Source organism: Equus caballus, chromosome 16 (assembly GCF_041296265.1).
Source record: "Equus caballus isolate H_3958 breed thoroughbred chromosome 16, TB-T2T, whole genome shotgun sequence".
Taxonomy (NCBI): Eukaryota; Metazoa; Chordata; class Mammalia; order Perissodactyla; family Equidae; genus Equus; species Equus caballus.
This window is the reverse complement of record NC_091699.1, coordinates 13,917,925-13,942,121: the sequence shown is the minus strand read 5'-3', so window position 1 is coordinate 13,942,121 and position 24,197 is coordinate 13,917,925. Positions and strand designations below refer to the sequence as shown.

Below are 24,197 nucleotides of genomic sequence, written 5' to 3'. Positions count from 1 at the left end.
CTTCAAGAGAGAAGGACGTTTGTCCTTCTCATTCCTTGCTGTGTCCACGGTGCCCCATGGGGCCTGGCACAGACATTTGTGGAGCGTGAATGAATGCATGACAGTGGCTTTGAGGGCACATGTGTGTGATTTAGAAAAGCAATTCTGAAGGATAGGCAGGCCGGGCCTGGGTGTGGGGGGCGCTTACTAAAGTCAGCCACGTCTTCTTTCCAATCTGGCTCTGCTGCTCACTGGCTGGTGACTTTGGGGAAACACCTTCGTGTCCCTGAGCCTCAATTTCTTCAGATGAAACTCGAGTCCAACAGCCCCTAGCTCACTGGACTCGGGTGTATATCATCGGAAGGGTTCAGCACTTCTGGGCAGCCAGGATGCTGTCCCCTGGAGCGACGCCGCGCTGCACCACCCGCCGCTCCCGCCAGGTGTCGCCGCGAGCGCGCTCTGAGGGGCGGCTGTGCCCGGCGCTCTCGGCGGCCGGGGCGCCCCACGTCTTGGTTCGGTGCGGGGCGTCCAGGCCTCAGCCCGACTCCGACCGTGCGCTCAGAGCAGGATTGCAGAGGAAGCTGACCCACCTGCGCACCCACCTGCCGTCCAGCCTCTAATAGCCAGGGGTGGGAGAGGAATTTACTGGGCCAGTAGCCCCGCTCCGCCAGTGGCCCTGAGGAAGGGGGCGCCCTCCCCCGAAGCCGGTCTTGGAAGCCAGGGGGAAGGCGAACCCGGGGTGCGACCTAACAACCCCCGGCTCCGAGCGCTCGGCCAGGCGCGGGCGCACGGCGAGGCGGACCAGCTCGAGGCTGCTCGGCCGAGCCCTGATCCCTCTCAACCAGAGGGCGGTCCCTGGGCGCCCAGCAGCCCTGCAACTTTCGAGTTAGCGACGTGTAGGGGTCGAGCGGACTCCCACCGCCCCCCACCCGGCTTCGCACCCCGGAGCCGGGAGGGGGCGCCGCGGGAGCGCAAGGGGCAAGGCGCGAGCGCGCGCCTGGAGCAGGCGGCCCGGTCCCGCGGGGGCGCGGGGCGGGCGCTCGGGGGAGGGGGCGGAGGAGGGACGGGAGCAAGAAGGGAGGGAGGGAGGGGCGGGGGCGGGTGACTGCAGCGCCCCCGCACTCCCCGCGCCTCGCACACTTGCACCGGCTGCTCGCGCGCAGCCCGGCGTCGCCCCGTGCAGCGCTCGCTCCTCCCTCCCTCCTCCCGCTCCGTGGCTCCCGCGCTCCCGGCGAGGCTCAGGCGCCGAGCGCGCGGACGGGCGCACGGACAGACGGCCCCGGGGAAGCCTCGGCCCGCGCCTGCCGGGCGGGCTATGTTGATTGCCGCGCCGGGGCCGGCCCGCGGGATCAGCACAGCCCGGCCCGCGGCCCCGGCGGCCAGCGGGGACTATGAACCGGAAAGCGCGGCGCTGCCTGGGCCACCTCTTTCTCAGCCTGGGCATGGTCTACCTCCGGATCGGGTAAGGGTCGCTCGCACCCCCTGCACGCGTGTCCCGGCAGAGTTGGCGTGGCCCGGGGAAAGGTCGCGCCGCCTGCGGAGCCGCCGCCTGCCACCAACTTACTTGGCCCCCCAGAGAAGCCGGGTGGGCTCGGTGCGGGAGCCGGGGGTCGCACAAAGGCTCCCCGCAGGCGGACGCCCCAGGGGCGCGCACAGCTCGAGAGACACGGGCGGGGGAACCGGCCATCCTGAGGACGTCTGATTCTGGAAGCCCCCAGAACCAGAGACAGCCTGTAGGGACGCTCCAGCTTGGGGAACTGTGAAGTCGGCTGGCTGCTGCAAAGGGTCAGCCTCTCCGGGGCCCTTCAGCCCGGGGCGCGGGAACAGCAGCTCTAGCAGGAGTACCGAGCCGGGAGCCAGGACCACGACCGCTCCCAGGGACCTCAGCCCCCAGAGCCCGAGAGCAACTCTGTACACAGAGGCGCGGACGCAGCCGCTCCGAGAAATAGGGCAGTCCTCCGGTGGCAGGCGGGGCCGGTCCGTGCGACAGGGAACAGGTACCCAGAGGGAGGGACATTCGCTGGCAAAAACACAAAGCGCTGCTCAGAGCCTTGGCAGCACCCGCTTTCCGAGGACCCTCAGACTCCCAGAGCCCCTTCCCAGGCCAAGGGCATCGCGCCTCCCACTCCCAACAAACACACGCAAAGGTAGGAGGGAGATGGCCCGAGACGCCCGGGAGACAAGCTCGCAGAGCCAGCGCCAGAAGGAGGCGGGACACCCCGCCCCCTAAGACTGGGCACCCGAGTCCGCCGGCGCGCCCGCGGAGCGCCCTCCCCGCTTCGCCCCGGCGTTTCTGCGGAGGTGGGGCCTGGGGCGGGCTCTAGCTGGAAGGTGGGAGGGGGCGGCTCGGGACGCGTTTTGGAGCTGCGTTTGCAGGCTGGTCCCCCTTTGTAGTTAGGAGATAAGGCGCGTGAAGCACGGAGGGGTGCGGAGGGGGGCTTTAGGGACTGGTGGAGCTTCTGGCGCTGAAGGGCCACCGTGGCAGGTTCCTCACAGCCTGCTCCAGCATCCCCAGCAGGGGACCTCCCCACCGCTCGGCTCGGGGAGGGGGCGGCCTGCGGCGGGGCGGCGAGGGGCTGTGCGTGGCAGCTCCTTTGTGTTTGTCGCTACCGCTCTCCCCTTTCCCCACCCGCGTCTCTGGAGCGCGCATTTCGCCAGCTGACCGGCCGTGGCGGCCAGCAGGTGCGCACGGAGCGGACGAGGCGGCCCGCCAGCCCCGACCGCGGGCCGAGAGGCGGCTGCGGGGCGAGCGCGCGCCTGCCTGCGGTGTGTTTTAAGTGTTATTGATTCGCCCGCGTCTGGGTGGTTTTTCTTTTTCCCCCGCTTTAATCTTCATCTTGGCCCGCGCCCCGCCGCCCTGCGCGCTTCCAGCATCCAGGAAGCCGGTCGGGCTGATTGGCGCTGGCCGCGTGCGGGCTTTATCTCCTTTTTAATTAGAAACGGGGCGGAGGGACCGGGGAGGGGAGAGAGAAAGGGAAAACAACAGAAAATAACCTCCCCTGGCCGCCCCGCCCGACCTCTCGCCGGCGCCGAGTCCTCATTGGCCCCGCGGGGGCCCGCTGCCCCGGGGCGAGGGAGCCGCGGAGGGCGCCGGCCTTCCGCCCGCCGCCGCCCTTTGGGGCGGGGAGAGGTCCGGGTCAGGAGATGGAGATACAGGGTGGCTTTGGGCCCGGCCCTGCAGCTCCCTGGGCCTCGGGTTCGCCATCTGTAAAATGGGCATGAGAGGTAAGGTCCCAAAGTCCCTGAGAGGCCTCCGGGGTCCCAGAGGTGGCTGGTTCCTCCCTGCTCGGGATCGCTGGCGGGGTGTCTCTGGTATTCTTATTTCAAGTGGCTGGAGCACTAGCCCCTGGCAACAATCAGATCCAGTAGTAATAATAAGGACAACAGCACATTTATGGAGTACTGACTGTGTGCTTCTAAGCACTTTCCATGTTTTGACACATTTAATTTTCACAGCAACCCTATGAGGTGAGGACGAATTATCAATATCTTCATTTTATCCTTGGAAAAACTGAAGTCCAGAGAAGGGATGTAACTTGCCCAAGGTCACACAGCTAGTAGGTGAAGGAGCTACCAGACTATTGTTCCTATAAATTTGTGACCCTAGTATATCATTCCAGTCTCTGATGGTGTAGGAATTTCCTGATGGCCAGCTAGATGTTCAGAGCTTCCTCCTGACTTGTGGCCAGAACATCTCCATTTGACTTAATGCGTCTGTGCCGCTTCTTCCTCGAGCATTTCAAACATTCCAGCTCTCCGTTAGACTCTTTTAGTGGCTGAGATGAATGACCGAGAGCTCTCACCAGGCTCCTGTTTCAGATCCATCACCTGTTCGCCTCCAGGTCTCAATCTCTGTGAGCTCCATTTTCACATCTGGGAAGTGGACCTGGTGATTCCTGCCCGACAGTGCTGTGTCGAAGGTTGCATGCGCTCGTGCTTGTGGCAGCCCCCGCCATGCTGACCTGACACGTAGCAGGGATGCTGCAGAAGCTGGCGATGCGCTCACCGCGTATTTGGACGCACCTGCTATGTAACGGGTGCTCCCTCTGAGCAGCGTTTTTGAAGCTCCACGTCCATTCATTCAGTAGCTGTTTAGCGGACTGGCAGACAGCCCCCCTGCCCTCAAAGAGCTCACGGTCTAACGAGAAAGGCACCAAACAAGTGAGCAGGCAGATTAAAGCAAACACATACAGTAAAAGGTTGCAGAGGACCGCGAGTCATCCAGAGCATGAAGTAAAGAAAACAGAGATTGTGATGCAAGGAGCGCGGGTGGGGTGGGAGACAGGCTCCCTTGGCTGGGGTGGTCAGGGAGGTGACCCTTGAGGCCACGTGAATGATGGCAAGAAGCCAAGCATGTGCCAATCAGGGGCTGAGAGAGCTTCCAGGGTGAGGGTACCAGCAAGGACGAAGGGCCTGAGGCAGGAAGAGGGTTGGTGTGAGGCAGCCACGGAGGGAGAGAGGGCGGGAGTGGTCGGTTATGCACTTGGAGGTGAGCAGGGTCCCCTCATCTCTGGTGCTGTGGGGACAGGGGAGCCTCACTTTAAGAAATGCCCATTCCAGACAACTTCCCCTAGCTGAGCCCAGGATGGAAGGCGTGGGCGGTGAGCCCAGCGGCCGGCCGTGGCCCTCCGTAAGTGAAGCTCTTACTATTCCAGCCAGAGTGCGGCTTCAGGGCTGAGGTCCTCTCTGTAACCGTTCTCCTGATGACATTTAAAGCTTCTATGAAAGGAAGCTCCAGACGAGGGGGCCGTCTTTGTGTAAAGGGAGGGCTACCTGCATCATCGGTGTTCCCACTGGAGCCTGTTTGGGGTTATCTTGATATTAGGAAATGGCCCCACCCTCAGGCCAGATACCCACGAGTCACGCTGACGCCGCTTTCCCTCAAACCCTTCCTCGTCCCTCCCCTCAGCTCCGCCCTGTCCCTCAGTCCATCAGCAAGCTGGTCAGCTGCCTCTGCTGTCACCCCCACCACTGCCACCAAGGCCAAGCCACCCCCACCTCTCACCTGCCCACTCTCCCTGCTCCTCCTCTGGCACCCCACAGGCCTGTCCCCGTGGGGCTGGAGGAGGGGACCGTGTCAGGGTCCTGCTGACGGCACTTTAGAGCTTCCGGCTGCGTCTGAGAAAATTCTAGCCCTCAGCCAGATCTTCCCCCAAGCTCTCTCTCCTCCAGCATTGGTTCTGCATCAGCTTCTGTGGGTTCCTGCTGCTCCCTGACGATCCCAAGCTTGTTCCCCTCCCAGGACTTTGCCTTTTGTGTTCCCTCTGCCCAGAGTCCTGTTCCCCAGACCTTCCCACGGCTGGATCCTGCCATTCAGGTCCGCTGCACTGTCACTTCCTCAGGGAGGCCCTCCTTGACCACCCCAGCCAAAGTGCCCCTCTTCCTTCCCTCCCAAACCTACCGCTAGCTGCCATCACAGCATTGTCGTTTGCTCTCTTCGTAGTGCACGTCACCATCTGAAATGGCCCGTTGTATTCATTTGTGACACACACTGTCTCCCTGAAGGGCAGGGCCTCCCGTCTCCCAGCAGGGTGCCTGGCACGTGCTGGTGCCCAGTGTGTACCATGCAGTCAATGAGTTAAGGAGATAGGAACTCTCACCTGAAGAGTCAGAAGCGTCCTGTAGGCCAGTCATGCCCAAAGTGGGAAACGCATACTCCATGGGCACACAGGAAGAAAACACTAGAACTTCTCTTTACGATTGCTCTTTTTAAAGATGTTTCTTTGGCTCTAAATCATATACATACATTCCAGAGAGCATATATAACACACACGCACAGTTGTTTTAATGGACTTCTGTGCACCCACCACCCTTGTGGAGGCCACTGCTCCGTGACACTGGGTGGTGTTCACTCCCTTGCGTGCCTCTGCAGTTTCGCCACGTGGAGGAGATTCGTAAACAAGATCGGTTTCCTTTTGCAGGATTTTAAACTTCATCTCAGTTGAATCCTACCATAAATACAAAGGCAACTCACCTAGTTCTCTCACCGTTGTTGGTGACATCCATCGTCATCTTTTCATATCCAAAGAGGAGATCGAGCCTTGCTAATACTGGATGTACACATCGCACAAGCACCCGGGTGGAATTATAGATGACTAAACGTGGGTTGGGGGTGCAGTATCAAACAGTTGGGAGACCTCAGCTGGGAGCAGCAGGGTGGGAGGGCCAGGGCCTGATACCCAGGGAGGGCCTGGAGGCCGTGCCCCTACCTTGCTGGCCTAATGCTCCATCTCTCTGTGTCCCCTGCTCCAGCGGCTTCTCCTCGGTGGTAGCTCTGGGTGCGAGCATCATCTGTAACAAGATCCCAGGCCTGGCTCCCAGACAGCGGGCGATCTGCCAGAGCCGGCCCGACGCCATCATCGTCATAGGAGAAGGCTCGCAAATGGGCCTTGACGAGTGTCAGTTTCAGTTCCGCAATGGCCGCTGGAACTGCTCGGCGCTGGGGGAGCGCACCGTCTTCGGGAAGGAGCTCAAAGTGGGTATGTGCTCACCCAGACACCCCACGCAGGGCCTTACAAGCTGCGGGGAGACTAGATGCCCTTGGGAGCCCCCTGGGACCCCCTCACCTGCCACATACTGGAATGCCCCCCGATATGGGAGCCCGAAGGTGCCAGACTTGAATTCAAGTCTCTTGATGAGGGTCAGCCCTCTGGTTTGGATCCATACCAGCCGTTTATGACAGAGTTGAAAACCAGTGCCCAAACGCTAACTGGCTGGTCCAGAGCTGATGTTTTTTAAATTGAAGCCAAATTTCAAAATTAGCTGTTTCACCTAAAAATACAAATTTACGGCTTCTTTTGAAAAATATCTTACATATGTGCCCGATAATTATAATGGGCTGGAGCTGAGCACCCAGCTTCCTTTAGCTGGAGCCTGGGCAGCCCGTTCACTGCCACAGTCCCCAGCACTCCCTATTATCCACCTTCTATCCACCCTTATGTGACTCCCCTGGCCACTGTGGGCATTTGAATTTGCAACTCCTGCTTTATGAGAATTGTATGTTGCTTGGATGTGCATGCAAACACATATACACACACAGACATGCACAAAGTGTTGGGCCACACATTCGGTTTCCAAAGCAATTGTGGGAAAAGCCTGGTGGAAAGGGGGTTGGTCACCGGGAGGCCCCGATCGGGGCGGGGAAAGCCTTGTTGTTTGCCTTGTTTGTGTACATCTGACATGGGGTGCCAGGAACTCTGCAGGCTTGCTTCTGAGCTGTGAACTTCTCTGAAAGTCAGCGTGGACTTAGGCCTCTCTGGGCTGGAGTGGTTTTCCCGGCCTGCTCTAAGGTCATCCCTGAATTCTCACTCTCCCTCAGCCCCAACATCAGCAAAGCCAATGGGTATGGAAAAGATCCACCCCAAATCCAGTCACTTCTCCGTGTGCCTCCTTCCTCTCCCTTGGGTCACCCGCTGGCACATCTGGGCTCCTGGGTCTTCCCCGTCTCTTCGCTGTCTCTGTGCTGTTCCCTGGCCGTCCTGCAGAGCCTCTCGCAGGCAGGCTCGGCCTTTGTAAATGGACATCAGATTATACAATTTCCCTGCTCAAACCCTTCAGAGGCTCCCCCTGCTATGAGCATGAAATCCCAACTCGCTGGGCTGCTGCTGGCCTCTGCCCCCATCTGCCCTTCCCCTCGCCCACCCAGCCTCCTCACGTTTCCCAGACACACCACACTGGGTCCTGCTCCCGGGTCTGGGCACCGTGCGTGCCTCTGCCTCATACCGTACCACCAGGTTCCTCTTCTCTGTACGCAGGGCCCCCCCCCCCCCAGCTGTAGGTCTCCAGCGGCTTCCTGGACCGCCTGTCTAAAGTTCCTGTCACCACGCGCTGCATCCCGTCAGCCAAGTCCCGGGCACCGTCTGAAGCTGCCTCACCTGCTGGGAAAGCAGCTCTGGAGGCGGGGGCTCCCTGCCACGTTCCCCACTCCATGTCTTCTTCCCCTTTCTTCTTGGAAGGGAGGACAGCGGCATCTCGGTCCTGCAGCAGACCTTGTTTTGTCACCATCTCCTCCACTTGCCTTCTTCCTCATGCCTGAGGGGACTGCGGAACAGGCCCCAGGTTCAGGGTGCAGTGGCAGGGCGTGGTGGCCTCCTCCCCTCTCAGCACGCACGCCCTTTCCAACATCCTTGTGCTCAGAATGGGACTGCCCCCACTCACACCAGGAGGCGGCATCAACACTGGGACTCGAGTTTAGTTCACCGAAATCCCCATCTTGTGAACCGTCCCTGTTGTCACCTGTGGTTTTTCTGCCTTCTCTTGCTCACAGCCCCTGCCCCCCATTTCTGGGACCCGGGCCTGGGCTCTGCCATTATTTTAAACTTGGATCTTTGCTGACATGATGACATGGGACCTTTGCTGACAGACGTTACAGATGAGGAAACTGAAGGACTTGCCCAAGGTCAATAGGTGTGAGTGGCGGGTCTCCCAGGACTGGGTTGTTCTGGCACAGCTTGCAGTCTGGGAATAGCCAGCCCACTGGCTGCACTGTAATGCTGCTGCCCAGGTGCGGCAGGAGGGCCACGGTGCCGGGGTCCCAGGACGAAGGGCCCCTGCTGTGCAGCAGCCCCCAGCGGGGCAGAGTAGTAGAACCGAGGGACCCGTTGCAGGCTGAGGTCAAGGAATACTGCCAGTACAACCCACCAGTGTCCACTGGGGAGGAGCAGAGGCCTGGGGCAAGAGGAAGGCTTGAGCAGGCAGAGGCGGCCTCAGGGACTTCAAGCCAAGAGAGGAACCGAGAAACCCATGGGGCGGCGATGCTCAGGCAGCAGGCTGTGGGGCTTGGAGCAGAAGGAGCAGAGCCAGGAGAGGTGCAGGGTCAGTCTGAGCAGTTTCAATTTCTAGGGTGGGAGCAATTGGAGAATTTTGTGCATGGGCATGACTGACAAAGTGAAATTGCATCCTGTGAAGTCACCACTATTCAATGATCTTTGGCCCTCACGAATAGCAACATCGTATGATTCAACCTAATAGGAATTCTGGAAGATTCATTAAAGGGTGGGTACACCTTTGTATTATCAATATAGTCATCCATCGATTCACTCATGCGCCCACCAAATATTTACTGAGGGTTCACTATGGCTGGAAGCTGCTGTTCCAACCTGCGTGCTCAGGGAAGGCCTCTGGATTTGCGAGGGAGGTGAGCCACAGGCATGTCTGGGGGAGAAGCATGCCAGGCAAAGGGAGTGGCACGTGTAAAGGCCCTGAGGCAGGAACGTGTTTGGTGGTTTGAGGAACAGCGAGGAGGCTGGTGTGGCTGGAGTACAGCAAGAGAGCAGAAGAGGAAGGCACAGAGGTCGGAGAAGGAGCCAGGAGCTGGACAGTGTGACATCTGTCCGGCCAAGTCAGGGATTTGGATTTTCCTCCATGGGAATGGAGAGCAAGGGATCCTGCTTTGGGTTTAGCAGCATTGCTATGGCTTCTGGGAATAGAGTGAACTGCAGAGGGCCCATGGGGGGAGTTAGGAGTCTAGTCTGGTCTGGGTCCGGGTGGGAGGTGCTGGTGGCTGGGACCTGAGCGATGGCAGTGGGGATCTGCCTTGGAAGTGAGCTGCCAGGATAGGGGGAGACTGACGACCTGAAAGCGACTTAGGAAGGAGTTCCCTTGCCCTGGGGCTCTTAGGGTGGTGGCAGTGGGAACAAACAGAGGAAGATGAGGTCAAGATGAGCCCCCCTGAGACTGAGAAGCCACTTCCCCCCTGAGCCTTGGTTCCCTCATGTGTAGACAGCTGTCCTGCTCGGGGACACCAAGACGCAAGCCTCAAGTTTAGGCTTTCTGGGCTCTTCATCAGTACTCTTCCCGCATGGGGCAGCATCTTTCTGGGAATGACCAGCCAGCAAGGGCTGCCTTGTAGGGATGAGGGATAAGGAGCAAGGTCCTCGACTTTTGGCACTCTGGCCATCGAGTCCACACACTGGACAGCAGGACACATCACCTATCTCTGAAGAGAAGCTCCACTTGCGCTTCTGCTTACATCTCGTTGGCTAGAACTTCATCACATGGCCACAGCTAGCTGCAAGGGAAGCTGGGAAATGTAGTCTTTTGTTCAGAGTGGCCATGAGACCAACCAAGGATCTGTGGTTGAAGAGGAAGGGCAGTGGGGTGGGCAGGTAGCCCCTGGCATAGGTTCTGCATCCCATGCTGAGGTCTGTAGGCTCACCCTTCACCCTCTCCTCAACCTCCACTCAGGTCTCCAGCTCTCCCTGTGCTTCATGACTCTGTCTCTCCATCTGAGTGTTCTGGATTTTACTGCATAGATCCAAGGAGGGGACCATGGGCACATACCAGGCAAGACCCTCTGAGATGCTAGAAACTGAAACCCAATTGAAGCCACCTCCAGCACAAAGGGGAATTTATGTGTGCCTGAGTCACTGGGCAGTGAGGGATGGTGCTGACTTTCAGAATTTGGTCCTTTGGCCTGGACCAGAGGTGGTGCTGGCTTCTGCCAACCCCAGAGGCGCCGCTTAGGGCAGCAAGATGGCTGTTGCAGCTCCAGTGTGACAACTTCCAGGTTCAAGTCCAGCCAGAAAGAGCTCAGCCCTTCTCTGGTAGCACTGGCAAAGGTCCTAAGGTTCATCCCGATTGGACCAGCTAACGGGGCTTGACTTTGGCCGTGTGTCCTTCCCAAACCAGTCACAGTGGCCAAGGGCAACAGTGCTGTTGTTGACCAGGCCTGCGAGCCCCGCCCAGACCATCTCTCAGGGGAGAGGGCCTGCTCACGAGTCTGTTGATCTGCTTGGGCTGCCAGGACAAGTCCCACAGGCTGGGCGGCATAGACGACTTTTATTGTCTCACAGTTCTGGAGGCTGGAAGTCCAAGACCAAGGTGCTGGCAGGGCCAGTGTCTGCCGAGGCCTCTCTCCTTGCCTTGTAGATGGCTGCCTTCTTGCTGTGTCTTCACCTGGTCTTCTCTCTGTGTCTGTGTCCTGGTCTCTTCCTATAAGGACACTGGTCAGATTGGGTTAGGACCCACCCTAATGACCTCGCTTTAACTTATTCACCGCTTTAAGGGCTCTGTCTCCAAATACAGTCACATTCTGAGGTCCTGGGGGTTAGGAGTTTAACATATATTCATATTATATAATATTATAATATATTCATATATAGTCATATATTCATATGTTGGGGGACACAATTCACCCACAGCAACAGCCAGAGAGCAGCATGGTCTGTGCTTTAGCGAAAGGCATGTGGGGTGTGGTGGGTGCTCAGAGGTGAGACTCCAAGGTGGGAGGAGTGGCTGAACAGCGGAGATGGCCTTGACCTAGGTCTTGAAGGGTGGGAAGAGTTTCAGTGGTCAGTGAATGGGATCCCAGCAGAGGAGCCGGTGGGGCAAAGACATGACTGCTCAGGGGATGGAGCACAGGGGTAGGCAGCCTCGGGAGACATCACGGGCCGGCTGTCAAGAGCCTTCAAAGGCTGGGATGACTTGGGCGTGGTGTGTGAGCTCACATGAGCTTTATCAACTGCTACCCAGGCCCAGGTGGCACTCGGGAGCCTAAGAAGGCATCGCCCTCTCCAGGCTTTTCCTTTTCTTCAATGATACAATGAGCCCCCTTGGAGCCACTACCCGGCACAGCAGCTGGAACAAGGAGGGTGGTGTAAATGCACCCCGTGGGCATCTTCTTGCACCCCTGCCCCTCCTAAGCCAAGCTTTCTCCATATGAACCTGGGGTTTCCCATTTCTTGCTTGTTTATGTCTAATTTATCATATTGACATATTCCCCGGAAGGAAATTGTTTGGTTTTAGTTGTGTTTAATTTTATAAAGAAGAGGCGTCACGCTATTTGCAGTCTTTTGGAATTTACTATTTTCTTCACTCACTATTACTAAAACTCACCCACGTCGTTCCTTGTAGCTGTTGTTGATTCATTGCAGCGGTGGTACATAGACCCCGATCTGTGCACCCACGCTTTTGGTTGTGGGGCGTCTGGGTTGTCTCTAAGCATTTGCTGTCACTCACAGGGCCATCACGGGCCTCGTGCACTTACTGTCTACGTGCATGCATTTCTTGTGGGCGTATACAGGAAGGAATTGCCGTTGGCTGGGTCTGAATCAACCTGACTTCCATACCGACTGTGCCAAGTGCCACTCCCACCAGCCGGCAGTGTGGATCCACGGCCTCGTCAACACTGGGATTGTCCAGACTTCTTCACTGCTGCTTAGGGGATGGGTGTCAAATGCTTTCTCACTGTCATCTTGATTTGCATTTCCCTGAGAAGTGATGGGGTTGAAGTCTCCTCCTATATTTACTCTTCTCTGAGTTGCCTATTCCTGCTTTTTGCCCATTTTTCCATCAGGTTTTGTATTGTCCCCTCAGGTCTGGCTGTCATGGAGCCATCGCATCACAGTGCAGAAGTGCCAGGGCTGCGTCAGGCTGCACCGAGGAGGGTGGGTCATGTGGGGCTTCACTCTCCTGTCACTCATGTTTTTGTTGAGGGTTGATTGGTGGGGCCGGGAGCCAAGACGGCCTTCCTCATATATTGCCTCGGTTGGTCTCGTCCACCTGGAAAGGAGGCGTGTCCACCGTCTCTCTCCTGGCACGAGGCTCCCATCAAGGCTGAGGTGAGATCAGTAGTGAGCTCCCTGGTGCTGGGGAGATTCTTCTGGTTTGTGTGAGCCTGCGGATTTGAGATTCTCAGGGCTTCCCTGTGCTTGAGAACCTTGGCCACTTGCTGGGCCTCTCTGGAGGGCCGCCTGCTCATCTCGCATGTGGGCTGTAGATTGTGCTCTTGGTGCAGCAAAAGCTGTGGTCCAATTACTCATCTAAACTCGCTGCTCTGACTCTACCTCCGAAATCCATCCCCCAGTCTGTACGCTTCTCCCCATCTCCACCACCAGCTCCTGGCTCAAGCCAGCATCTTCCGAGAGTTGTCACGCAGACAAGTGCCTCAGCCTCCTCATGTATGCCCGCCTCCCCGGTCAATGCAGCCATGCAACATAGCACCTTCCCAGGGTCGCTCTGACCGTGGCATCCCCCCATGTAAACCCTACAGTGGCTTCCCTATTGCTGTGAGGATAAAATACCAACGGGTCCTGCAGTCCTTTATAGGCTCCATGACCTGCCTCCCGACGCCCTCTCCACCCAGCCCTGCTGGCCTTCCGCCCCTCAAGTGTGCCAAAGTGCTGCCCGCCTCAGGGCCTGTGCCCCGGCCGTCCGCTCTGCCTGATCCTCTTCTGTCCTTCCATCTCGGTTCACAGGTCATCCTCCCAGAGGAGTCTTCAGGAGCCCCTGCGTGGTGTGGACCCCCCGTACCTCTTGGCCCCTCACCTGGCCGTTTTTTCCTTTGTGTCACTTTGCTGCTGCAAGGCGAGGCCTCCATCTATTTGCTCATTGGTGCAGTGCTGGGTGCCAGGTCAGCCCTGAAGCCCCCTGCTCGGTTCTTCCTCCAGCTCCTCATTTGCTGGCTGTGGACCTTGACCAAACGGCGGTGACAACGGCACCTATCTCATGGGCTGTGGGACCATGGGATTGCTTGTTCCCGTGAGGCACTCAGAGCCATGCCTGGCACACAGCACGTGCTCCATAAATCATAGTTGTGTTGTTGCTGTTATTGTCTCTCTCTCGGGCCAAAAGGACTCAGTGGATGTGGGGACACCCCCGGATACTGGCACAGACCCCTGCCCCGATTCCTTCTAGAGCAGGAGGCAGAGCAGAAGGGCGACAGGGAGAAGTTGCTGAGTGATGGCTGGTAACCTGCCCATCCCAGCATTATGCAGGTCTCCACTCGAATGCCACCTCCTCCAGGAGGCCTTCCTTGACCATCCGACCTGAGACAACCTCCCCGACCTGTCACCCTGTGCTGCTGTCTTTCCAGCACTTACTACTTTCAGAAATGACTTTGCTAACTTTTGCAAGGCTGACCTCGGTCTTCTCCTCGACTATGGGGAAATCATGGAGCCCAGATCTATCAATCGTCTTCTCCCAGGATCCCCAGCACCTGGCCCAGGGCCTGGCATCCAGCAGGTGCTCAGGAAACATGGGAAGACACACTTGAGCCCAGGCAGGCCAGCTCCTCCCCACCCTACTCGCCAGCATTGCTCTGAGCCCTTGGCGGTCTCATTTATCTTCTGACCCGGTCTGGGTGGCTCCTCACACGCAGGGAGCGCTCTGTTCTCTGTTGTGTGTGTGAGTGCTTTTCGTTTCTGACGCAAAATATGGGACTGAACATTCATTCCTGCACAAGTTCACTTTGACCCGTTTTAGCCCAGCATTTTGTGAGCACATCCTTCCACATGCGCGTAAGCTTCAAATGCGATAAAATCTCTGACTAGGTCAAGGCCCAAGGAAGACCCTCCCCACCCACCATGGCATGACTCAGAAGGACCCGTCCCAGGATCTGTTCAGCAGAACATTAGTCTCTACTCCCTCCCCACGCCCCCTAGCTGCTCTGGGGGACAAAAGGAAGGTTCCTCAGCATGCTGTATTCCCTGCTCAAGAGAGAGCCAGAGGGCCCGCCAGCATATTAAAGGCTCTGAAAAGTCCTGCAAACAAGAGAGCAGCTTAAGCAAGCTTCCCCTGGAGGGTCCAAACTTCTCTGCTTGGACTCACTCACTGTCTGGTGGAGCTGCTCTGCAGAGACACCCGCACAGAGAAACACCACTCTGGAGACCCTTACAGGTTGACCATGCCCGTAACGTGGTTTTTGGACTCACCAGGAATCCACCAAAAGTATATTCACCCACCCCCAAGTCCAGCGTCTTCCGCCAAGGGCACAGCAGAGGCCACCTGGCACTGGGCTGGACATGGCCGGTGAAGTGTATTCTAGTCAGCCTTACCCTTGAAAGGCAGCGGGGCAGGGAAAGGCGGGGCTGGAGAACAGCCCGGAGTCGCCCTCCTGCTAAAGCCACAGGGCTCTCTGAAGTCCAATTCAAAACACCTGGTTTTCTGTACAAGTACAGGAAAACCTTCACGTGAGTGTATGGTACATATAGAGTAACGCACAACATAGAATGAAGAGTACGTGTCCAAAATATATCCAATATATGCGATACTTTTTTGAGTTCTTTTTTTTAATTTCTTAGATTCCACACGTAAGTGAGATCATAGGGTATTTGTCTTTCTCTGTCTGGCTTATTTCACTTAGTGTAATGCCCTCAAGGTCCATCCATGTTGTTGCAAATGGCAGGATTTCTTTCTTTTTGTTGGCTGAATAATATTCCAGTGTGTGTGTGTGTGTCTGTGTGTACACCACATTCTCCTTATCCGCTCATCCGTCCCTGGGCACTTAGGCTGCTTCCATGTCTTGGCGATTGTAAATGATGCTGCAATGAACACGAGGGTGCAGATAGCTTTTCGAGGTACTGGCTTGGTTTTCTTCAGATAAATACTCAGAAGTGAAGTACGGGGTCATATGGTAGTTCTATTTTCAGTTTTTTGAAGAACCTCCATACTCTTTTCCGTAGTGGCTGCACCAATTTCTGGTCCCACACGTACAGTATTTTAATTAACTTTTCCCTGGGTGCATTTGGTACCAGCCCCCGACGTGTCTACTCATTTATTCATTTATTTCTCCCAGAGAAATCTGCTAGAATCTTCTGGGTGGTAAATGGCTGATGAATCGACCACAGGCTCTGCCCTCGGGGCGCTCACTGGCTGGCAGGGACAGACAGCGAAGTAGGGGCTGCAGTGTGGGACTCCGGGAGGAAAGGAGAGGGCCCTGAGCGGACGTGCAGGTGGACTGTGGCACCGAAGGCTGCGTGCAGGCGTCACCTGAATCAGGCTGGTCTACAACCCAGGAGAGGAAGGGTGTGGCCGGGGCGGGGACAGCCAAGGAGGGCTTGCAGATGTGACCCAGCAGGAGCCAGGGGATCAGAGTGACCTGGGCATTCTGGCTTCTAGACTGTAGGGTCAAGGGGGCAGAAAGAGCCTGGAGAGAGAGGTGGGGGCGAGGCAATCCCGCAGGGTTTTGTGTGCCAGACTGGGTTCTGCCTGGGAGGGGAGGCGTCAGGAGAACGCCTCTCCCCTGTCTCAGGGGAGGGACAGGATGTGGTAAGATAATCAAATTCTTAGCACATATAGAAATTTGCTATGTCTCCAGCATTATTGTCAACAGAGAAATGGTGATTTCCCGACGTGTGCTCCCCGGGACGGCTGCATTCTTTTGCAGATACTCACAGCCTCCTGTTTGGTACTCCCCTGCCGGAATTTTTCCAGGGATGGGCACAGATGACCTAGGATTCAGGCCCTGGGGTCCACCCTGCTCTGTCTGCAAACTGGGTCACTGTGGTGCCTTTCTGGGCTTCTGCTCCTGGCGCATTTGTCGCCCCTCCTCTTGAGCAGTCCCTCCAGCAGCTCAGCCCCCTCCCCTGGGTGACGGCTGGGCCCAGGCTTCCTCATCTGGGAGTCCGCCTCCCACAAATGGCCCTGTCTTTTCACCCATCGAGGGCTGGGAGAGTGGAGCACAGGTCTGGTGAGCTAATGACGACCGGGACGGACAGATCTGAAGACCTTTCCGGAGAGAGAGACAGAAGCAAGGGGCTGGCCTGCTCCACTTTCTCTCTGCCATTTCTTAACAATACTCCATCTTGCCAGAGCAAAAGACCTATTCTTTCCCTATTCTTGCTTAGAACACAGCTAACAAAGGACTTTTTGTCTCGTTTGCATTTTTTTTGCAAGCCTCAGTTCATCCTGGGTTTTAGTTCTCCTGACACTATTCTTTGAGATGAGTCTTTTGTTATAATGTTCTCTTTCCAGCTCTCATATGGTAGACAGACACACACACGCACACACTCTCACACGCTTTTACACGCACAGTCACTCATTCATTCAACTGTCGAGGCTTTACAGATAAATAATCCAGGTCCCCACAACCTGGTGGGGAGAGACTGATAATTCACTTCAACACAAAATAAGGATGAGTAAGGTGCTGGACCATAAGCAGAGGGAGGAGATGTCAGCAAGGCCCCTCAGAGAGGGGACACTGTTGCTGCTGCGTCTTGGTGGGTGCAGTTAGCCACCAGTGTGCGTGGTAAGAGCTCCCGCTTGCTGATGCCTTACCAGCCGTGCACTGAGCCTGTCGTGTGCCTTGGTTTATTTAACCCTCCCAACAACCTTCAGAGGTGGGTATTTCATTATTGTCATTTTACAAATGAGGAAACTGAGGCCTGGAGAGGTCAGTTAACTCACCCAAGGTCCTGCCACTGGGAGGTGGAGCCGGGATGTGGACCCAGGTTTATCGGCCTCCAGGGCCCTGCTGTGCAACCACCCAGCTGCATTGCCTCTCACCAGGTGGATGGGAGAGGAAGGGCATTTCCAGGCTGAGGGAACAGCATGTGCGAAGGTGTGGAGGCAGGAAGGGGTAGATGGTGACCCTTGAGGAGTGGTCAGCAGTGCGCTCTGGCCTTGCCTGGTGAGAAGAGAGACCCTTGGATGGAACTGAGGCAGGAGAGGAGGCTGGGGGCCTGCACATGCCTGCCCCTGGATCCGGTCTCTGTGCGCCTGTTCCCTTAGCCAGGCTCAGCCCAGGCACATGCTCCCTGCGCCTCCACTTGTTCCAGTTGTCCATCAAGAGGCTCCCTAGTTCCTCTGGATGGAGACAGCCAGATGTGGCGTTCTGAACCCAGACGGGCTGTGAACTGCCATGCCATGGGGCTGGCAAAGGCAACTTTTTTCCATCTGTATGTTTTCCAAATCATCATATATTTCAGCCTGTGTCACTGCAGATTGCTCACTCTCTGACCCATTGGCTTTAAATAGCAAAAGAAAAAAAAATACAATGCACTTTGTGGTTTCCAGTAAGATACCGTAAATACACCCAGATAATATTCCGGTGCAAACCATTTACAGCGGCCGCACAGGGCGGTGGAATGGAATCTTTCGGGCAGGCTTGGACATCAGTTTATTTCCTCTCTCCCCACCGGGATGGTTCTGGAGCTGGAATGCGCGGAGGGCGTCAGCCGGGCTCCCCGTTTCCATCTCGGGGACAACACCGTTCTTTACTGAGCACCTTCCAGGGGACTGGGCTTCTCTCCACACAGGGCTTTCATTTACTCTTCGGGGTAGCTCTACACTGTCCTTCTTCTGGTTCCCATGTCACAGGTGGGGAAGCTGAGACTCAGGGAGCCGGAGTCCTTGCTCGGGGTCACCCAGCCGAGGAGGGATGGGGGAGCAGGGACTGACACCTGGGCTTCTGGACGGCAAATTCACCTGGAGGTGCGGGAGGACTGAGAGTTACGGAGTGGTAGAGGTGAGGGTGGATTCTGCACTCTGGGAGCCGGGAGACCCTAGTTCTAATCCCCCTGGTGTCGCTGAGTCACTGGTGACCTTGGGCAAGTCTCCCAGCCTCCAGGAACCTATCATTTCAGGAGGAACCCACAGACTTTATGTCTGTGGTTCTGGGAGACTTTTCTCTGATTCCGGGGACAGGAGGGGCCTCTGCCCAGCGCAGGACGGCGGGGCCAGCAGGACCTGCCGCTGCCCTCTGCTGCCCCACCTCCCTCCAGGCCCCTGCTCACCTGCTCCCACCACCGCTATGCCATGTCAGGGCCATCGCACGGGCTGCCCCTTTGCCTGGAGCCCTCTCTCCCCCCAGAGAGCCTCGTGGCTGGCTCCTCCATGCTCAGAAGTCACCGCCATGGATGCCGCCCCCCACCATTACTGCCCTGGTCTACGTTCTTAGAGTCCTCAGCTGCCGCTAGGTGACGTGACCTTGCTCTCTGTCCCTCCACGAAGCCAAGGCCATGTCTGAGTCCCTCCTCTTGGTTTCCTTAGACCCCAGCATGGTGCCTGGCACATAGTAGGTGCTCAAGAAATACCTGTTGAGTGCAGGAACAGGGCACGTGGCTCGGTCAAGGAGGCCGAGGGGAGGGCAGGGTCTGCTGAGGTTCTTCCTCAGCTCATGGGCAGGAGGGCGAGGTGGATGGTCAGGGCAGGGAGGGGCACAGTCAGTGATGACCCAGCCCAGTGTCTGCTGCTCACTGGCCCCACATGGAGGAGCCGGGAAAGAGCCTGGGCCGGGGGGCAGTAGGACTACGGTGGGTATCATGACCTTGAGGCAGGAGAGCGGGTCAGACTCTTGAGCCGGGCTGACCGGGTTTGAATCCTTGGCGGGTTACATCACCTCTTTGGGCCTCAATTTCCGAATCTGTAAATGGAGATGATAATGGTTCACACCTCATAGGGTTGTTGCCAGGATCGAGTGAGTTGACCTATATCGAGTGCTTAGGAAAGAGACTGGCAAATAGTAAGCGCTTTATGCCTTTGCTATTCTTATTGCAAACCACGTGCCATTGGGTGCATCCTCTCACTCCATTTCTGCAGCCTTAAAACAGACGTCGAGAGCCACCCTTGCAGATATGTCACAAGAGACAAAGGAGGTGGCATTCAGAAGATCCCCCAATGTGAGGGGCTTCCCCAGGCTGAGCGAGGGGCTCCCTGGGAGCACTGAGCGTGGTCAGGGTCCAGGGCAGTGCTCTGGAGTGGCTAGAGACAGCATGTGACCTCCAGGTGTGCATCCTGGCTCTGCCTGGGCCAGTCACCTCTCCGAGCCCCAGTTTCCTCGAGCATAAAGCAAGGAGCTGTCATTCACCTGGGGTGGGCGAAGGAGGCGTGGGTGGGTGGAGTTGAACACGGCCTCTCGCCCTGAGACTCTGAGATTTTAAGATTGTGGGATCCTTTTCTACCTTCTTTCTGCCATCAAATCCTTCTCTCAGCCTAGCAAGCTTAGCTCGTTCGATTTGAATGGGTCTTATAAATTATTTATTGATGTTTTAACTGACAACAAATGAATGGCATCTTTGATGGAAAAAAAGGCATTTTAGTAAAGGTCAATGGCTTAAGCCAAAGGAACGTCTCTTAACCGTGGGCTTCCAGCTGCAGTGAAGAGCCAGGAAGGGGCGGGGGTCGGGGGGCGGGTTGCTGAGGAAGGACACTGCCCAGCTTGGGCCTGGAATCCCAGTTCTGGCCAGTTTCTAGGTGGGTGGCCTCAGTGAATCACTTTACCTCTCAGAGCCTCACTTTCCTCATTGGTCAAATTGTGGAGAATGGTGTCTCCCCAGCAGGGCTGTTGGGAAATTCCACACAAAGAACCACGTGTGGGTCTGGCACACAGTAGGTGCCCAGCAAATGTTACTTTCTTTCCTCCCTTCTCTCCCCACCACCCCCTCAAGAAAACCCCAAGCCTCTGGCTCCCTCTGTGCTAATACCCTGGGGAAGCGGTGGGAGGGGCTGGAGTTCCTTGCTGCTCCGCCCCGTCGCTGCTCCACCCCTGCCTAGGCAGAGCCGCCTGCACCCTGGGGGCTCATCTTCCTGAGGGATCAGCCAGCACCATTCTCCACAGCGCCTACCGTGGAGCCTGGCAAACGGCAAGCACTCAATCAAGGTCACATGGTTGCTGGCCACTGTTTGGAGCTTTCTTTCATCCATTCCTTTATTCGTCCAACAGATACCTACTACCTGCACCTATGGAGCATCTACCCCGTGTCAGGCCTGGGGACATGGAGGGAACATGGGAAAGCGGTGCCCTCAAGGACATTCTGTGGTAGGGGGGTGGGGGCATGTGTGCAGGAACAGACAAGAGCCAGAGAAGTCTAAAATGGCAGGAGGGCTGTGGAGGAAGCTAAGATGGGAGGCTCCCTCCGCACCTCCAGAGGTGCCTGTAATGTCACCGATTATAATCATTAGAGCAGTCATTGCCATTCATTTATGCACCAGCGCCAGCGCTGTGCTGGGTGATACCTGCTTCCTTCTACAGGGTGGGTGGCATTAACAGATATGGAACTGGAGACCCAGAGAGGTTAAGTGACTTGCCCCAGGTCATCCAGCTCCTGGCAGGGTGGAGATTGGAACCCAGGTCTGCTCATTTATTCATCCTTCACACATTATGGAGGGGGTTGTAAACAGTGGGAGCGAGACAGACATGGTCCCTGTCCCCTTGCGAACCTGAGAGTTGGCGGGGCAGACAGGTGCTGGCTCAGCCCCACACAGTCGCCTCTGCGTGAGGCTGTCTTGTTCATCAGGGCGTCATGGAGCATGATGAGGCACAATGGGTCTTGGTGGAAATAATAACAAGCAACAACAAGGGCTAATGTTTACTAACACGTACCACATGCCAGGAGCTGTGCTCAGCACCTTCCCCTCGTTCTGTGATTGCATGCACTCAGAAACCCATGATGCATAGGTGCTGTTATCGTGCCCATTTCACAGAGGAAGCAACAGATGCTTAGTAACAGGCCTGACAGTTACACAGCCAGCCCGATGCCCAGGACGGTGGTCAGTGTTCAGGGGAAAGGAGGCGGTGAGACTGGGTAGTCCCAGTCTAATGTTGGTGGGCAAGGCCAACGTCAATGGCGGGAACAACAATGACCCTTTGGTATCAAAGCATTGGACTTTTGCTGCCAGTGCCTGGGTCCCTGGGAGCTCTGAAGCCAAGAATAATGGTCCCTCGTTGTTTCTCAGGGGCAGTGGGTGCCGAGGTGAGGGCCAGCTTAGCAGAGAGGGGAAGGCCATGGCCTATGATAGACTTCGCTCTGGTCTGGGGGTTCACCTTGAACTCAGGAGAGTTCAAGTGGGGACCAGGATGCGACTGCCCTTCCCCCACCTCAGAGGATGTGATTGGGGATCCTGTGTGGCAACAGAAGCCACCATCATTGCTGTGTGTTTAGTTAGTTGTGGGTCCTTCATCAGCTGCATTGTCATGCATTGCTCAGGGGGCTCAGAGAGACCTGGGAACTATTACCTGCTGAGTGGTAGCTCAGCTGCACACAAAATTAGCACAAAGGGTGTTGACTGCAGCCCCCCACCCTGCCCCTGGCCCCACCCCCAAGGAGGAGCCTGGCAGAAGGGTAAGCCTCAGACACCGGCCAGGGTCCCCACCCCCTCCTCAATTTGCATCCTCCATTCTTGGTCTGATAAAGGGGACACTGTCTCCTTTTACTTCTGGAGGCTGCCAGCGGTGCCCGCTGCACCTTGGAGCCCTCATCCCTCGGGACAGTTCCTGCCAGTCTGTACAGGTGTCCGGAGGCTGAGTCTGTAGCTTGGCTCTGCTGCCCACCAGCTGGGTGGCCTGGGCAAGCCGGATCTCTCTCTTGGCCTCAGTTTCTTCAGCTGTAGATGAAGATAATGAAGACTTCTGCTGCTTCCCTTCCAGCTCTCTTAAAAGGAACTGTTATTATTGTCATCAATAGAAATGTTATAAATTTAGTATCTGAGGCCACTTCCTCATGCCAGTCTCTTTGCTAAGTGCCTTCCTTTGTTAATGTTTTCTAGTCCTTCAATCACCCTGAATTACATGGATGGTTGTCATCCCTATTTTATGGTGGAGGAACCAGAGAACAGAGAGGTTAGGTGACTCACCCAAGGTCACACCGCTAGAAAGTGGTGGAACAGGCATTCCCTACCAGCCATCCTGTTCTATTTAGACTCTCCATCTGATTATTCTTTGCTCTGATGCCCCTGAGAGTCTAATCTCACTGCTGGCTGGCTGTCTCCTCCAGGATGTTATTTTCTTTTGCATTCGATGCTCTGTAGTAGTGTTAGCTGGGGCCTGCAGGCTCTATCTTTGCTCCTCTAGGGGTTGTGGGGTAGCACTGGCTTGGGAGCCCTTGGAACATGCGGGGATAAAATTGAGCCTTCAATCTGTGCAAAGACAGGAGTGTGGCTCCTGGTTCCCGGGATCTCCGGGCTTCCCACCTCCTGTCCTGGCCAAGGCAGGCCGGCTTGCCTGTTGGTCAGCTGCGCTGGGGCGGAACACGTTGTCAGTCTGCCTTCTCCCCGGGACTCTGCCTACCCAGCGCTGTCTCTGTTCCAGTGTCCTGCCTCGGTGGGCTGGGTCCTGGGCTCCTGCCCTCGAGGCCCTAACTCAAAAGCTCCCTCCTTCGCAGATGCAGCAACGCGAGGCGGCCACATCCCTTCTGTTCCTCCCGGCCCCTGCACTGCTGCCGGTCAGCTCTGTCTTCACTGCACGCCCAGCGGCTTCCCTCGCCTTCCTGTGAGCCCAGCCAAGCATTAGGAAATCTCAGGCAAAATTAGAAAATCTTAGTAAAGATTAGGCAGCGTTTCTTAATTTCACAGAACAGAGGCGTTGTCGGGTATCCAGCCTGCCTGTGCGCTTGTCCACACTGCAGCTGCCCGTCAAGGCTGGTCTGTGCCAGGCCCTGGCAAACACATGCTGCACACGTGGGGTTTCTGATGCCAACACGATAGTGCGTGCAGGGTCAGGAACTCAGCAGGTGCTCAGATAATGCTGTTTGCAGGTCCCAAAGGTTGAGGCAGAATGAGGGGAGTGCCCAGTGCAGGGGCATCTGCTGGGCCAGGCCCCGGGCCGGGCATGTGTGCACCCTCGCCTTTAACCCCTCAACTCCTATCGGGCGGACAGTGGCGTGCTCCACACTCAAAGACGAGGAGACAGGCTCAGAGAGGAGAGGGGACTTGCCCATGTCACAGTAAGCAAGTGGTGGAACAGGGATTTGCGCGTTCACAGGGATGCCGTGGATGGGCTGGCATGGAACGGCAGAGCAGAGGGGCTGGGCATGGGAAGCCATCCAGCCCAGCAGGTGGGCAGGCCAGCGTGTCTGCCGGACGAGAGCGGTGACTGGGACCTGGGGGCGGGGGCACAGGCTGTTTGTGTCTTGGCAGCCTGGGGGAGGGAAGCCACGAAGTGAGATGGATGCAGGGGACAGGGGAAGCCTATCCGAGTGCGGGTCTGAGTGACCTGGGGCTCGAAGCCACTTGCAGGTTACTCCTCCCCCTCTGCTTCAGCCATCCCCATCCCAACGCCCTGGAATTCTCCTCCTGCCTCAGCTTGCTTGGTCCGCTGAGCCCCATCTGCCTGCTCTGGGCTCAGGGGCCTCTTCCTCCAGGGTGCCCTCCCTGAACGCCACGCCGCCCTGACTCTGAGAGCAAACTTGCTGAGTGCTCACTCGGGGCGTGCACCACACAGGGCGTCCCATGGAGCGCGCTGGTTCATCTTCATCCTATGCAGTGGACGCTCTGACCCCATTTTGCAGGTGGGGAGACTGAGGCCCAGAGAGGCTAAGAGACTGCGTGGCAGCACTCCTGCACGCCGGCTACACCAGACCCTCCCACCCCCACTTAAAACCCCAGCACCACCCTGCAGGACCCTTGGAAATCCTTGTATGTAGCTCCCGGCCTCCTGTCAGGGTTGTCCCCAAACAGCTGGGAAGACCTGTGGGAAAGCAGTGCCTCAGCGGCTCCCCGGACCCCCACTGAACCTTCCGGCTGCTGTATCTGCCCCTTTCTGCCTGACCATGGGCGGTGCCCTC

The 24,197-nt window shown here is 57.0% G+C and overlaps 1 protein-coding gene across 1 annotated transcript in view; it reads left to right on the top strand.

The window, feature by feature from the left end:
* The first annotated feature begins 1,073 nt into the window (after positions 1–1,073).
* Positions 1,074–24,197, top strand: part of LOC111768287 (protein Wnt-7a) — a 64,824-nt gene continuing 41,700 nt past the window's right edge. The window contains exons 1-2 of the mRNA XM_070237192.1: positions 1,074–1,441; positions 6,232–6,458. Coding sequence (XP_070093293.1) covers positions 1,371–1,441; positions 6,232–6,458 — 298 coding nt within the window. The 5' untranslated portion in view covers positions 1,074–1,370. The remainder of the gene's footprint in view (positions 1,442–6,231; positions 6,459–24,197) is intronic.